This window comes from Centropristis striata, chromosome 7 (genome assembly GCF_030273125.1).
Source record: "Centropristis striata isolate RG_2023a ecotype Rhode Island chromosome 7, C.striata_1.0, whole genome shotgun sequence".
NCBI classification, from domain to species: Eukaryota; Metazoa; Chordata; class Actinopteri; order Perciformes; family Serranidae; genus Centropristis; species Centropristis striata.
In genome coordinates, this window is record NC_081523.1 from 15078498 (window position 1) to 15096500 (window position 18003).

General features: G+C 38.5%; 1 protein-coding gene across 1 annotated transcript; it reads right to left on the bottom strand.

Annotated features, from left to right (window-relative positions):
* Positions 1 to 1454: 1454 nt before the first annotated feature.
* Positions 1455 to 9883, bottom strand: stc1 (stanniocalcin 1). Its single transcript, XM_059337953.1, has 4 exons — positions 9592 to 9883; positions 7690 to 7832; positions 7335 to 7546; positions 1455 to 5980 (listed from the first exon to the last, which is right to left on the bottom strand). The coding sequence occupies exons 1-4, from the start codon at positions 9770 to 9772 to the stop codon at positions 5680 to 5682; spliced, it is 837 nt and encodes a 278-aa protein (XP_059193936.1). The 5' UTR covers positions 9773 to 9883; the 3' UTR covers positions 1455 to 5679.
* Positions 9884 to 18003: the final 8120 nt, after the last annotated feature.

Sequence of the window (18003 nt, forward strand, 5' to 3'; positions counted from 1 at the left end):
AGACTTGTTTGTATTTCTTTAAACCAATCCTAATTGTCTACAACTACATGCAACTCTCCTCTCTGCATTTATAGCAGGTTTGAGAGGTGAATCTAGAATGTGCTGTGCACTAAGGCAGCTCTCTGAGTGTTTTAATGATGGCGACCCAAGGACTGAGCTAGTTTCCATTTTATATGTTGCTGAGGAAATTAGAAATGCTAATAGCCCTAGATATGATCATGATGTCATGTTTGACACATCTATTGTTCATTTTGTGTTCTGGTGGAAGGAGTAGTGATGAAGAGGGAATGAGTAATCTAGAAAATCCTGCAGAAGTGTTTTAGAAAACAAACTTCATGTATTCATCACACAACATTTGACACTTTCATAAATAACTGGGAAGGAGTCGCACTTTGTTTCTTCTGTCTTTATGTTTTTGGTAGTTTTTGAGGGGACTTGTGAAGATGTTCACATCAACCTTTGCTTTATGCTCCGAACCAGTCCGATCTTCATGTGCTAGGATGGTCTTCCAGCTTTGATGCCTCATGTAATTTGTCCTCCATCAGTGCAAAGAGTAATGAAATGTCTTTATTTGCAATGGAGCTAGCTGGTAGATTAGGCTTTTGCAGAATCCAGTTGGTAGAACTGCCTCTGTCAAACTCTATAAGTGCACACTACTCCTGTTCATGTTTAATGGTTGTTATTGCATTCATGTCAGCTGTACTAACGGTAGCATTAGTGCTGGTTCCTCTCGGAGCCACCATTACTGTTTGGCAAGCAGCATCCTGTATTTTACATCATCATCTACAACGCAGTACCTAATAGGCCGGTGATGTTGTCCCTGATCGGCCCAGGTACACCCTAATTTCTTGAAATAAGGTTCAATGGGGAAAAGGCCAAACTATCACACAGACCTAACAGAAATGTTGAGCTCACATGATAGGATGATCTCACCAGGCTTCAAAATTACTATTTGTACATTAAATATTCGCCCTGTGTTACCTTGAATTCCTGATGAAAACTTGTTTTTGCTTCCCTCCACTCTGAACTCGCACAGCTGAGCCTGCACTGGTGTTTTGAATAGGAACATTTTAGTAAAAATGCATGTGTTTGGGATGTATTGAGCACATGACTGGATAAATGAGACTTGGATTATGCATCACAAGTGGTGTGAGAGTTTGTAGAATAATATTTTGATATAGATTGCTGTCGTTAAATGTGACCCCCATTTACTTAAAAGTCATGAAGGTTTTTCTCCGTTAACGTGTTCTTCCTTCAGCTTGGAGGAATGTGAGAAAAAGGAAATTTTCTTCAAGAATTTAAGGTAACATGAAGTGAATAACTGATATGCAAATGTTCATTTTTTATCAATGAAGAATGAGAGGCATAAAGGACTTTTTAAACTTGTTGACGTTGATGAAAAATCTGCAAGCGATGATGGATCCAAATGAGTGAAACAAGAGCAAAGCAACATATTTCATACCATATGCCAGATATGATAAATATTTTATTTCTGATCAGCAAAAGACACACAATTGATGCATTTGTATCTTTCATGACTTTTCAGTACAGAGGAAAAACCCAAACATATACACAGTATGGGTATATATGTATATGGGTATATTTTAAAGTGCAAGTGATTCACAAGGGTCAATCATGCGTTACATAGCATCTGTATCAGGAACTTCAGTAACCTCCTTAAATCCTCGATAACTTTTTGAATCTGATAGTAAAATAACTGTCACTTATATATATATCTATATATATGAATACAAAATAAACTTTACTAGTCACTTAAGCTTTTTGATTTAGTTTAAGCACAACATTTATCTATTTCAAGTCTTGAGAGGAAAGAGTACCATGAAGTGCCAGAAGTGAGGGAGTCTTTAGTCTCTAGTGTTGACAGGAGAAACAGTTTCACGAAATTCACCATGGGTCAATTTAATAATGCTCCAGTACCACCTTAAGCACCCTAGACATATTAAAATCTAAAACACAAAAGAACTTTATATGCTTTTCTCACTTTTGTTTTTCCTAACAGCCTTCATGGGTCACCTAACTTGGGCATGTCCTCGTCGAAACAGACATTCAGTATACAGGTACATTCTCTGAAATTACCATTACATTTGACTTGGTGAGGAAACAGTCAATTTGCCCTTGCCAAATATATTTGACACGAGGAATGTTCGTAGAAAATAAATATGAAGACACTGATAGACAATCAAATGTTTCGATGTAAATGTGGACTGATGCTGAGCTCGCTGTGTGTTGACGGACCAGAGCGGCCACAGTAGCGGGGCATCTGGACAGCATCATACAGGGAAGTAACAGTTTAGCAGCAGCTGTTGGGTTTTGGATTTACCCATGGACAACAAAGATACAGACATATGTATCAATAGTACATGAAGAAGCCCTGACCCTTCAGGATGCGAAATATTCAAACTGATTTCCATTCACTGGGTAAATAAAACATGTCTCAATTGCACATGTGCTGAATGTTTCAATGCCCTTTATAGTGGTTAAGATGCAAAGTGCATATTTAACATAAAATAGTAAGCTAGGATATACTACAGTGTGACTATAGCTCTTAACTTCACAAGTGATTCCTTCAGAACTGCTGTCCTTTCGCACCAAATGACACAAAAAGAAATGCTCATATTCACAGAACAAAAAAGAAAACACCAGTTTACAAAAAACACAGAGAACAGAAAGCAATATAGAGGAGCAATGCCTTCACACTGTGAGTGCAGTGTGAGAGCATACACGCTGTTGCTTTATTCACACAGCATCAGTTGGCACTGAATGAAATAAAGGTCAATTTCTGTGTTGCTGTGAATCCTTTGTATGTGAGATTATTGCATAGTTTGGATTTCTTAACATAGCTGTTAAATTGACACTGACATCTCTTTTCTTTTTTTCTGGTCTGTGCTTCAGTCTTATCAATCCAGGACAATGTATAAATTCATTTTTTTCCCCCAAACAGGACTGGGTTCAGTTCCTATCATGAAGTCAAAACTATATTTCATAATTTTGATACAAAACTATTGTCCAGACGACCAATTTGCAAGCTTTGAATTTTCAAGAAATTGTGTTTTCTGAATCAAACTGCTCAAAAATGAACTGAACCCAGCCCTGGTTCCAAGTTAATCTGCATTTTCAACGTGCACAAACATTAAATGCAATCTACTGTCAAACAGAAACCAACTTAAGCCATTGATTATCTCATTGACGGCACCAAACCAGCATCTATCTACCAGGTCTCACTAAAACAAACACCAGCATGAAGTGACTCTCTATTAATCTACTGATTGTGAATGATTGTCTCGATCTCAAACATGCAGTCTTATCTGCAGAAATATTCAGGTTTCACATGATGTTTTTGGAAAGAGAATTGCTTATTGGATGAAGTCTACCAGGACATTTTGTTACATTGGTGTGGAGTTACAAGATCCCTTAATATGCACAAACTGACATGAGCTTCTTACCTACTGAGGCAGCCTAACATGGGTTTCATTTCATCTGAACGTGTGTAACACCAAGACAATGTGAACTAAGTTGGTAAGAGCGCTTTGTAAATATCTTTACACACATCGGTAACTTTTTAACTCTGACTTCATGCCTGCAGCTAAATCCCAGTGCAGTCTTAGCAAAACATTATGTAATCAAAAGTAAACAGAGTATATGAGTGACGGATAATGCAATCGTGATATGTTTCAGGGGAAAGGAATTATCACTTTTGCATGATTAATTTCCTTTTCATGGAAAAATCTATCAAAATGATCATGAGTAAAAGCATAAAAGCTCCTTTTTCCCCTGTTTCTCAGAATCCTGAGATAATAATCTCATTAATTCAGAAAAACAGGGCAAATTATAGAAATAATAATAGAATAGAAACAGAGGGAACAGTGTGCACTCCCATCTTTTCTCTTGCATCTTCCCTTCCTCTTTCTCCACTGTATCGTATCAGAATGGACACATTAAAGAAAATACTAGGGAGAAATGCAAGAGAAGGACACTAGCTACTATTCAAATGTATCTATCTTAATTTAAGGCCATGAAAAGAGAAGCACTAGTGCAGAACAATCAAAAGTCTTGATGCTGGTGTTTGTTTTACTGTGATTATACCTGGTCACTCTTCATTAATGTGCACAAACCCCCCTGCGCTGAATGAGCACATCTAGCAGCTGCAATGACGACCTTTTTTTTTTTGTGTGTGTCAAAATGAAGCTATCGTTTTGTTGTGGTCCCTTGTAACACCCATAAAGTAGATCACCTGACTTGAATGACCAACCTTGTTCCCCTATGGCCAGCACAGAGTCATGACATGGGTCCCATTCAGTCACCAGAGTGTCAGCTCACTTTTTTTTCTCTTTTTTTCCTTTTTTTTTTTTTGGCATAGAGCTCATGTTCAAATAGGAGCCATGACTGAACTGCTTTTTAAAATCTGTAAACTAATTAAAACTACAATAATGCATTAAAAAAAACAAAAAAAAACATTAAATAATAAAGTAGGAAAATAAATATCATTCCAACAAGGCTTTTTTTTAAATAGTCACTCTCAATCTTGACACTGGAAGCCAGTGTGTATGTCACGTTATTCACCTCAGAGAATGATGATCATCAGTCCAAGAAGATGGCTGCTCTCAGTCTCATCGGTGAACGTGCTAATCAGCTACTGCACATACACGACTGCTTCACGCTCGGTTAAGAACATGGATACAGATTCCACTAAACATGGTCCCACATATACCATAGAGCTCAACAGTCATATGCATTACAAGTGTCTGGATACAAGATATGCAAAATGGACTTTTTCTGATGGTTAGACTTGACCTGGACGATCCTTATGTGCAGGATGATGATTTGAAACACATGACCATGGCTACATCTGCCATCAGAAAATAACAATTATAAGTGCTATTATAGCTATACACTATTTTGGTATTTCATGAATAGCATTCAGGGCAGTTTGAAGTTTTTTGGTCAGTTTAAGGTAACCTCTCAAAGGTTATCATGAAACCTCTACAGACCTCACTCCGTATGAGCACTCTCTTTATAGAGGGCTAGCTATGGCTGTCTCAGATAACTTAGTATACAGTACATTTAACTGTTAGTCAGAAAATAGATATGAAACTCATTTCCACATCTCATGCTCACAATTTGACTGGTCGCATCACTAAAATATTAGATATATCTACCGATAATTTCCCATTCCTATCAATGAACTAATAACAATCCAGCTACTGATTTCTATTCATGAACTTATGTTATGAGATTGTGTTTTTGCCTTTTAAACTTGTGCTCTAGAGGCGTGAACCACTATGGCTGTTTTTTTCTTTTCTTTTCTTTTCTTTTTTTTTTTTACTTGGCATTAAAAGACTTCTTAAGGATTCATCTCTGTTAGAGGAGGTGAAGAGGAGTGAACAGGACCATGTCGCACAGATGCAACAGCCACATGTTCAACACTAACTGTGAGCGGACTCGATGGAAAGGGGGATTCTCTCAAGCCTAAAGTGTAGGATATACAATATAACAACAATCAAACTCTGATATCGACTCTATGGGCGTTCCGGCATTCCCTAGAGGTGCTTATTTCTGTTACTTCCAGTCAAGCGGAGGAATTTGTATCACCCCTAGGGAATAGAGGAGCTTTCGTGATGTTTTTGAGGAGTGTGTGGAGTTTCTGAATCTGAGTGGAAGTTAGGAGCTGTCACTGGCCGAGCGCTTTTTGCCAAAATGACTGGCAGAGTCTCTGTTTCGCAGATTAGGCTGGATCTTGTACATATGGGGACCCATGGACCAGCGCCAGCTCCCACGGCCCTCCACTCCAGTTGGGATGGCGGCAGCTGCAGCCACAGCAGTGGATGGGCAGGGCTTGTTCTGCAGCAGCTGAATAAGCATGGTCATCTCTGGGCCCAGCCGCGACACCATGCTGGTCCTAACGCGGTCCACTGTGTCCTCATCACAGTCCATCAGGCTTTGTAGCAGCTTACCATAAAACCTAGGACAACAAAACAAAGCATCCCAGAATGTCTCATTAAAGGTATAATATGTTACATTAACTACACTTGTGTTTTGTTAAGTTCAGTACTTCCATTATTACAAATGTTTCTAACAATTTTCAAACCCAGAGAAATCTGTGATGTTAATGGCACCATATCCCCTTTGTCTTCCAGAAGCTGTCATTAATTCAATTTTTATTCAGTTTTACGCTACAGTTTTTTTTTTCTTTTTAGATCATCATCGTTTTAACTATATATTTTAATCAGATGAAGGATTTCAGTCATCCGATGTCTGAATCTTAAGTTATCAGAGAAACAAGCTGCGCAAACGTCAATAGCAGCTTGGCTCGTGCCCCTCCACCACTGTGCCTTACAGCATTTGAGAAACACAGAATTTTTACGTAAAGCTGCTTTCTTCAGTGTTTAAATCATCTTGTCTGTTTATTTTGGAGAGGTGGAGACATAATTCAGCCCCTGGTAAGAAAAAACCTCCTGAGCATCTGGATCTTAAGTTATCAGAGAAACAAGCTGAGCAATCGTTAGCTTCAGTTTGGCTGGCAGCTGACATGCTGAACAGGATTGGAGCAACACTCACTTTTAAGGGGAAACTGCTTTGTTCAGTGTCGTTACCAGTTTTAATCACCTGGTCTGTTTGTCTTGGAGTAGAGGAGACCTCTGCAGATAATTCGCACCCTTTTGGCACTTGCACATTTCAAGTTTAAGAGCTTAGAACAAAAATAGGAAAACAAATGCACAGCATGGCAACCATACATTCCTGCTGTTCCTGCTTACAGTTCAATACAGGTATTTCTATATTTTTGCTCTATAGTCTGACGTCATCCATATGGGAGTGACCATCCTTTCTCAAGTCACAGCTAAGCCTTCACCCTATTAGCCCTTTTGTATCCACTCCCAAACTGCAATCCTGCATGTATTACAACAACAATAGGAACAAAAAACATGCAAACTTGATTCCTGTTTTTTCATTGTATTGAATGTATAAAGCAGATGGTAACCAAAACATTGAAACCTATACACATTAAGACAGCTGTTATGCTGTGTAAGTCAGGGCCAAATGCAGTATCTGCAACATGCCAGTCATGTATATCTGCCATTTTAAAAAAGACTCAAAAATATGTCTCATTCACTTAAAATGTACAGCTATATTTACTGTGTGGTTACTGTTAAATAAACCCTTGTTTCTAAATCTACTCTGTGTTCAAAGTTGAACATTATAAGCTTCTAATCCTGATATGCCAATTAACAAACCCTTCACAAAGACACCAGATCATGACTGCAGTTAGCTTGTTTTTTTTACATTTGTAAAGTAAACACAGTGGAGGAAGGTCTCACCTATTGGGGAAGTGACTTGGTAGCTGTGCCACTTCACCAATAGCATCTGGATTCGATCGGGCAACAGTGCAGATATCCAGCTTGCTGTAACACTCCTCTTGGACTTCAGATATCATTCTTTGGAAGGTGGAGCAGCGGCGGATGGTGGGGAATGCCTTCGAGGTGATGCCATTGGCAATGCACTTAAGGCTCTCCTTCACAAATGCTTTACCCTGTAAAAACACAGCAGTGCTTCACACATTCTTGCCCTGACAGTTACACCCATAAAATCCTACACAAGCTCATGTGCACGGTAGAAATATAGAGAGAATGGCACACTGTATGCAGTCTGTGTGAAATGAATCAAAGTGTATACCTGAGTGTCAAATTTAGCAGCACTGTATAGGAAGGACTTGCAGATGTCATGCATGCCATCTGTGTCACAAGTTGAGTTTTCCAGGCAGGCGAAGGCTCCGCAGCCAACTTGGAGGGCACTGTTGAGACAGCGTGCCACATCTGCTGTGGGCACAGAGAATGAACCATCAGCAGGGGAGCCAACAGTGGGTTCACTGGGAATCACTGCACACTCACTGAGCTCATTACACAAGGGTTGCCAGGGTCTCAGCTAAAAAATGCAGCGAACAAAAGAGAATTTTCATACTTTGGTGATTCACAAAAGACGTACAGTCACTCGGGGCAAATAGTGACTTGACTGGAGATTGGACACCTTACAACTCAAAGAGTCTCAGACGCTATTTGGCACGACTGCACTTTTCTCTTGGCAGGGACCTATATTCCACTGTTTGGTTCTTTTCAGTAGAGCTTGGATGAACAGCACCAGAAATACCAAGGAGTTTACTGAAAATTGTTGGCGTGCCTGTAGACACACACAAACAAACACTTGTACCACTGGCGCACACACACACACACACACACACATGCACAAAACGCATGCTGCCACCAGACTCTGTCTTCAATTTTACACAAGCTGTAATTGTGAAGATGGATTTGAGGACTCTTACTCCAAAACCACTCTAATATCCTTAACTATAAACTAAAACAGTCCACTTAAATACCCATAAATGATCCCATGAGCATCTACACAATGAAATACATGTTCACAAAATGCAGCCATATTCATTTCAGGAGCATCACATGACTGGAATAGTTATTAGGCTGATTAACCCACAAGTAACCCATCTTTGAAAAACCCAATGAAACATCTACCCTGCAACATCATTCAGTCCATTTTCCAAAAACTGACCTTGGCCAGAAGGGAACACAGCTCTAAGTCCATGCAACCGACTTGAAATATTACACCAAGAATGAGCTATAAAACATAATCTGTAAATCAGTGTATCCAGATAGTTGGCTTCCCTTATTCTTCATCCAAGAATCCACTGAGATGGCAAGCAGCCTGACTCAAATCCTTTGTAATAACCATTAAGAAATGTCACTGCGGAGCCTAAGCCTGCTTGGCAGACTTCGAATCTGGGGCCCCATGTTGACCTGCACAGTCAGATAAAGTCTGCCTGCCATCAGGGACCAGAGATTGCTCTCAAAATACAGAGAGTGAGCTGCAAATCTTATGATGATGAAGCAATTCCTGCAGAAGGGAATCAGCATCCCTGTCTCCCACTGCCTTTTATCACTGGGCTGTACCTTTGTGTTAAAAAGGAAAAGTCAACATTTGAATGAAGCCATGCAGATTCATGCTTTGCAGTGTCATTTCTTCATGCTTATTACGGGGGATTATGACTCAGGCTTTTCTTTTATTTCATGGAGAAGAAATGTGAACTAATAGGGTTGCATTTGTTCTAAAAGCACAGCTCCAGTGATGTATTTTTGAATATTTTCTGACTTGATTGCTACACAGGAAGACTACATGGGAAGCTTTATATTTTATGCACTGAAAACCCCCCTCAAGTCCACTATAATACTCGATAGTGGGACCTATGCAGCAGCCAAAGCCATGAGAAAGAGACTACCAGCATGACACAGCCTGCACTCTCAGGTGTCAGCACCAAGCTCTATGCTCATCTGTTGCCGGCAGGACACCGGCAAAAACCACAGCGTTAATCCCGCAGCCTTCTCCATGAATCAACGCGCTCGTTTAGACAGAAAAGGCTGCATAGGCCAAAAGAAGAGAGAAAATTATGGGGAACAAATCTCCACATAGTAAGCGAGCAAAGGTAAGCCTGTGCATTGTGGAAATGGTGTGTAAAAAAAGCAAGCAATGCACTCTGAGATATGCAGATGGAGGCAGCGTGTTACTTACAAGGGCTATTGGCAGAAAAGCGTGCTCTCCTGGGCGAATAAGACTCGTTTTGATCCAGTTCATATGCAGATGCGTTCAGCACCATCAGGAGAAAAAGTCCGGTCCTCAAAGGCATCGTCCTCTCAACACAGATAATACAACTAAATGTAAAGAGACGCCTCCTGCTTTGTGTGTAATTCATAAGAACGACGCTCCAAAAGCTTCTGCAGCGCCCGAAAACACAATAAATGTAGGCTATGACAAGTAAGCTTCCAGCAATGTCTTTACACTGGACTCCTCACTATCCTTTTGACTTGCATGACAGATAGCACCGATGTCAAGTCTGCATGGGTTTATATGGGAGCGCTGAACATTACGAGTTCTGCGTTTGGACCAATCAGAACGCAGGATTCAAGACCGTGGTCCTGGTCTTTCCACTACTAATTGATAAAATCATTTAACAGCGGCCAACACTGTAGATCCAACAGCTCAACATGGGAATTATGGCTATTATTTCCTGTTATAACACTAAGAAACAAAATATATTAGTTTTACCCTATATAGACTTGTTTTAATCACATCTACAATCACTGTAAGACATAATGTTACTGCTAAAATATATACTATAGCTATTATAGTATATATATTATTCCACCTTTTCCATCAACATTTCACTGTAACTTGAGCCACACAGTAGATTCAACCAGTCTTTCCTGAGTCACATGCATTATTATTATCATGTGATTATTATCATTATTATTATTATTATTATTATTACTACAGCAGTTATCCTCAAATTTATGGAATACATTGTTTTATGAATGAGTTATGTTATGTTAAAATATAATTGCCATGGAATAGTCGTGTTTTTTTTCTGATTATCCATAATGTAAACATGCTGCAATATATCTATGTAGCCAGGCAGATATGAAAGCATGCTTTCATAAATAAAAGGCAAGGGATTTTTATTGTAAAATTGATTTAAATAGAAGATCAAATAGTGACAGATGGCTAAATAAAGGTGAGCTTTGCTTTATTCAGAGCAGAACATTATCTCCAAAGTAAGTCTATATTATCATTCAGAATGTAAAATTCAGTATGAAACGCTGCTAACTTGCAGTAACTAAGTTTGGAAGTTACAGCCAAGTGACATGTTTGAATATTACTAATCAGATCATTAATGCACATTAATGCATGTGTTTTTTTTAAGTTGTAAACAAATGATTATTACCATTATGTATGAATCTGAAAATTGTTTTCTAGGTTAATCATTTGGCCTATATAAAAAAAGTCCATCTCAGTTTATCCAAGTTGATGTCATTAATTATCTTGTTTTGTCACTCCAAAACCCAAATATATTCAGTTTAATATGATATAAAACAGGAAAAGCAGGACATCTCCATATTTGACAGGCTGACACCTTAATTTTCTTAATTTGGAGCTTTGTTTGAACATATTACCTCTTCTCTGAAATTAAATGTAATAAATTTGCAGTGTTATTTTCACTTTTTCTTAAGTGCATACTGGTGTCTGTTGTGAGAATCATCACTCCATAAAGCATTTTTAATGTTTAAAGTGGAGTATATCAATTAATCTTTTTTTATTACAAGTTGCTTGTTGTAGTTATTATATATTATGAGATATTGATGTGAGGAGTGCTGCAGTTTTTTCTTGGTTGAGGTCCAAAGAAAATATTAATTAAAACTGGATGGGTCTTGTTCTCCCGACCCCAAATAATTTTTCTACTGTCCCTAACAGCCACAAATACAAAGCCTGTAGTGTATTTTACGTGTATTTTAGTCAAATGTGGCACATACTGTACTTAAACGCCCTTGTCCAAATACCAACCCAGAATATTCAAATGCCTTTTTTTTTTTTATCACTCTGGCATTTTCCTGAACCGTGCTGCTGAATGATGACATCATTGTTGCTTTAACTTTAGGGGATTTTGGAAACATGGAAATAAACTACCTGTGCTGGTGACATAAAGTGCGGCCACTGACCTAATTCTCCTTTCTCCTCTTCCCAAAACTGTGAAATGTTGGCTCGGAGTCCGCTAACTTGCAGCTGCACGTGCCGGCATACAGAGGATGATGTGTGGGACTCTAAGCTATCATTAATCATGGAGGCCTCACGCCTCTTCACCCAGTGCAACGCTCGACTGTTACAGACATATTCAGACACTAAGGAAGCTGAATTGTCCTGATGATAAGAATGGAGTAAAAGAAAAAGAAGAGAGAAAAAAAGGAAGGTTGCACTGAATCAAGTGAACAGACAAACTTTGATTCAAGCCTCTTGCCATCACATATACGGTTAATTTCAGGTGTCAGTGTGTGCCAAACATAAATCACCCCATTATTAAAAGATTTGGGGTATTTTCCTTTCATGTTATGTCAGATCACGTCTCTACTTCTGGTGTTTCGCAGCGCAGAAAAGGCCTCTTTTTGTCTCTCTTCTGGTTGTCTTTGGCAATCTTTGTGCTATAACCCTAAATTTTCGCAGAGAGTTGTCAGTTGGGCATTATGTCAAGCTGTTGGCACCTTATCTCTGCTGGGGAATCCAAATATGGGCCCCTGCCAGCTGCACCAATTGGCTTTGTAATGGGAAGATAATATGAATGTAACTGCTGAATAAACGTGCCATTATCTGCTGTCACAATCAATCATTATCAACATCCCAGTGCCTGAAGGGCATACGTTCCTCATTAGACATATGGCCTGTCATTTTTTTTTACCTTTCTGTTACAGTAAAGGAGTCTCCAAAGTGACGACTGGTTCTCCTCCCTGCAAATTAGATGTGGAAAACAGTGTGTCAAAACCAACCTGCTTGCTTATTGGTCATGTCAGCACTCCTTAAAAAAAACCTTGAAGAAAATAACAATCTGAACAATTTGAGTCAGATGTTGAGCTGATATTCATGCTTGCCGTGAATATGTTGCTGCTCTTGCATTTATTGCTTCCCTTCCCAAGCTGCGTGGCGGGCGGAGGGGGTGGGGTACGGTATGTTTCAGCTGAAACTGAAGACGTGAATTGAGAGTTTATTCATGAGTTTGGAAGTCGGTCTCGTCCTTGTTAGCACATCACTGCAGAGTCTTCCTTGTTGGAGCGTAGCCATACCACAAACACATTTGAGAAGACCACTTTGCGTCCTCTGGGGGGAAAGGATAATGAATTCCTTTGTCAGGTAGAAGAAGGTGATTCACCTTGTTTTCAGAAATATAACAGACAACATTGGCATGGGCGCTGTAGATATAGAGGGCAGAGTTCACGGAAAGGACAAATCTCTTACAGAGAGTGAACATACCGTAAAAAAAACTGGCCTGCTGCAGCGTGAGAGTTTTGCATTCATTTACATTGAGGTGGATGAACTGATTCTCTGATTAGAGATCACTTTGCATGTAAGTTAAATTCTGCCCTGAGTTTATTGCTGTTTGCCTGACGGCAACTCCCTCTATAATTATGAGATTATGAGATTCCTCATTATGAACCAGAGATTTTAAATTAATGCAATAAATAGGAGGTTGATCTTTTATCAAGCGCAAGAGAATTAATCACAAATATTGCTAATGTCTGCACTAAAGCTTTTTAACGAGTTAATGTAATGAGTTATGTAAAAGCATTTGCAAGATGTCACCTGAAGGACAGTGTTAGTCTACCTGTGTCCACAAGAGGGACTTTTGTCAGATGTTACTGAGCTATTACTGTGAAGCAACACCTTCAGAAAACACTCTGGTGTTTTTTACTTATTGGATGAAGGGAAAACATTATGATTTGTCATATCTGAGAAGTGGAAAGGATCCCAGACACCCAGTTGGATTATAACAACAGTTACCCACATGTAAAAGCAGTCTACGGTGACGTGTTTGCACCTACATTTTACAATTTTCCGTGTGTGTTTTGATGTGTGATGTTGATTTCAGGCGGTAGATGCTTGTGGTGTTCACATGAGAATAACACTTAATTTCTGAGAAAATATTTTGAGCCGGAGGTTAGCTGTGGGCAGCAGCACTGCACAGCAATGACAGAAAGAATCAGGATTAGATGTAGCACCCAGCGGTGCCGTCATAAAATTGAGAGACCCCCCCCCCCGACGGTAAAAGAAAGACAAAGTCACTTTTAAACCTCATGAAAAGATTTGAATTGAACACACATCCATTTGTAAAGTTCTCAGAATGCCGAGAAATTCTTAGAAACTTTTTAAAACTGCTTCCACAAATCAAATTGTCCTGTTCGATGTTATTGAAACCACATATTTAATCTGTATTGTTAGAAGAAAGTCTATCAAAACACTGAGATTTGGTTTCTGTGGCCACACTGAACAGTTAAACCCATTTACTACTTTAAGTGGTATTCACCACTCATAGAGGCTGGAATTAGCAGACACCGCTCTCATTTTGTTGTGGCCCTGTGGAATTCACAAATCCTACAAAAAGTATGATTTAGACCGACAAACATTGTCACATCACCAGAATGGAAGGTGTAATGTTTCAGTTTGTTTTCTTAACAGCGTTAAATTCACTCCTTCCTCTGTAGTATCTGGGTGGATGGTGTTTTTCCTCAAACAGATGTCTGCATGACTCGAACAAAACGCAAAAACTCAGGGGATCTGCATTCCTGAACGTGTATCCAATACGAGTAGCATAGAAGGGATATACATCTGGAGGCTGGAATGAAAACACACTGCAGCTCTGCTTCTTGTAACATAAGGACCAAAACATTACAGTAGAAAAAAGTTAATTGCTACAAATGTTTTCACGTTCTCCAGGCGCTGGTGTGAGATGTTACTACAGATGAGGTGCTGCTCTGCAAAGGGGAAAAGAAACAAGAAGACATAGGAGGATATAATTATCATGTTTCAATAAAATGGAACGAATATGGCAGAGGAATACTTTCCTATCTACATACTTTATAAACAATGCTGATTCTTGATTTGTTACTGACTGTATAGACAACCCTGTCTTCTAGCAGGTTGTTGTCATTATTGGCATTCAAATAAAAAAGTAATGCACCAAATTTAATAGCTATTCTGTGTCTGTTTATGTACCATATGGGTAGAAGATGCATTAAAGGTGGGTGTGAGGAGAGGTAGATGGAACATACCCAGGACTTTGACCCAAGAGACTGATGTTTGTGCCCAATTGGACATTTCTTAACTCGTGTTCTTTGTCACCAAAACCATGGCTGCGGTCGAATAGTCAAATTTGCTTAGGAACCTTCCTAACTGAGTGAAATGACCCGGAAGTATTATCGTAGCCGCCATGATAAGAGCTGTTCGAATTCTCTAACTGTTAAGGAAAGGAGCTTCAATGCTTCCTTTAGTATCTCCTTTAGCATAGGATACACCGGACCATCCTTTACGAAAGGAAAGGAGGTAATGCCGTCCCACAATTCCTTGCGGTAGCAGCATATAAGGCCGACCGGTCACGAGAAGAAACGAACAAAATGACTGACAAATCCCGCAGATCGTTGTGTAAGTTACTGATGTGTTTTCATCTTAATTTAATTATATGTTGAAAATGAAGAATAATGACATAGGATCTCAATTCATCCAATTTAATTTTTATTTTTTTTAATTCTTAGCAATTTTATAGATTGTGTATATGTGAATAAGATCTGAATAATAAAGGTATGCTTTGAAAGCATAATAATAACATGTACAGTAGTGGCTTTGTAGCACTCAACGTTGTAAATGTGCCATGATTTATCAGTTTTCATTCAATCATACCTATTGGTATTTTGTCTATAAATATGAATGGACAGGTGCATGATCAACCTTTCTCAATGTGATCACCATTTTGTTTCACTTTTGTGACTGGCGTGGTCTATTATTCTTTTTTGTTACATTTCATTTCCAATCATGGTAATCGCCTAATATTCGTGAGAACGCTGATTTTTGTAGTCCATCTTCGGAAAATTGTAGTTTCACCACGACATTCGACGTCATCGACATCCGCCGTCGCGTGATGACGTAGACTAAGTGTAAGTGCAGTCGGATTCTCTAAACACCGCGATCGTCTTCTCCTAACTCCTCATGAATTCTCCTTTTCATCTTTCCTTGACCTTGTGACGTTTTCCATTGAGGTTAAGGAAAAGTGGTTAGGAAAGGACTTAGGAGCTGATTTTTTTGACTATTCGACCGCAGCCCATGTCCATTAGTTCTGTGCAGAAGTAGTTATTTTTAGGCTAACCCTGTTCTTTTTTCCCCAATCTCAAACAAGAAGTTTTGTTGCCCAAACTTAACCAAGTAGTTCTGTATCACGATGTTACCAACGATAAAGCAGCAATCATCATGTGTTTAAAACAGCGACTGTGACGTGTTTAAAATAGTGAGCATTAGGGATGGGAAGAAACCTGCCAATTCGAGCATCTATTAAGTTAAAGATTAATTAATTGATTAATTGTTACATACATGGGCAAAAAAAAGAAATAAAAACAAAAAAACACAAAAAACAAACAAGGCATAGTTTATTATATTATGTATTGTAAGATGGGCAAAAAATACTATATGTTTTGTCTCTTTATTCAATGCCAACATCAGATCGACAAATGTCCATGTGATCGACCAAATTCTTAAGGAGCATTATTTGATCATTGATTAATTATTCAAATCCCTAGTGACCATTATTTCACAAGATATGATGCGAATTGCATTGCATAGTTTTTATAAGAAATCATACGAACCTGTTTATTTGCTTCTGGTCAAGTAAAAAACAACCCAGAAATGTAATAAGGATGGTGTTACAACTCATTATTATTACCTTTTCAGTGCTGCTTGCACTACTCCTCAGTTTACTACTCACAGATCTTAAATACAAAATCCAATCCATCTTCATGTTGAAAACATGTTAACCATAAACACTTAATTGCTTCTTGTGTTTAAGCTCATACAGTCATTCATAATGAAAAAATCATATTAAGTTAAAATTAGTTATCAAGTTAAAGTTTGATTTAGGGCATCAAGATGCAATACTCAAATCAAAACCTTTACTGAAAACTGTCCACTGCTTGGACTTTTGTATATTTCAACAATAGCTTTACAGCCAAAGTTTGCTTTATAAAGCTGCCATCAATAGAAATTGCTAATTGTTGGTCTTTTTTTAAAATCACAGTTATAAAGACAGCTTGTCTGAGTCAGTTGAGGACTTTCTAAATATTAATAAGCTCTGTCACCTGATCTTTCCTTACATTGGGTACACTGTAAACAATTGTCTTGTAAATTAACAGTAAAATACTGGCAGCAGGGTTTCCAGCATTCTACTGTTAATTCTACAGTTCCTCTACTGTTATCTACTTTACACTATGGACTGTGATAAAACCATATACTGAATTACAGTAAAATCCTGCATTTCCTTGATTTTTACAGTAGACTTAAACACAGTATAGTGCTGAAGCTAGTTGCAATATTGTTGCAGTATACAATGCAGTCATTTTATGTAAATAGAGCATTAACGATGTCTTCACTGTAACCTCAGTAATTTTAATATACCAAATACTGAATAAATACAGCCATTAAAATGTGGACAAGAAGAGACTTGGAAAATATCATGTATATATCAATCATATATTTTATGGGAAACAGCAAGCTACCTACAAATATTGCCCAGAATGCATTGTTTTCTACAGTATAATGCCTTTTTAATGGAAAACAGTATGTTACTGTTGCAATTTGGCTGTTTTCTTACAGCAATCTGTTACAGTGTACCTTGGTGATGGACTTGTTTCACTGACAGGAAAAGATTTTATTCAAATATTATAACCTGATGATGAATACATGTCATTTCTGAAAACAGAAATAACCTTTGAATGATATATCTTTACCCAGATGTTCTGCACATGCTTCAGGTTACATCACAGAGCAGTGAGTCTTATCAGACTCCAGAATCTAGTTTCTTTTACCAGAGCTCATGCGTGGCACATCATCAGTAAGAAAAGACTGAATCCGTAGCTGCTCCTGCTCTTTTACCTTCTGAAATGACTCAGGGAGTTAAAAGGATGTTGCTCACCCAGATCAGAAGCGCAAAGACATTTTACAAGGACAAAAAAAGTGCAGGTTTTGATAATGTGTGCGTGTTTCACTCTAGTTTTCTCTTGCAAGCAGCTAAAATCTGATTGGAAACATTTTTTAATGGGAATGCTTTTGAAGTAAGATGGTGGAAAGTATTGTGTTGTGTACTTGCGTGAGACATGCTGTTGAAGATACATTTGAGATGCATTAATTTATCAGAGCCACACTATTTCCCAAAGGGCAGAGCCATTCACAGAGCTCTGTGAATCACAATATCATTCCAAGAGAGAGCTTCATCCTGCACTGGCACTTTTGCGTTCGCTGTTTGGAACACCTGCCATCTGGTAGGTTTTTTTGTGATTAATCTGGTGCACAGGTGTGTTTGCAGTAACTGTTTCCAAACAGCAGCAAGAGTAGTTGTAATACAAC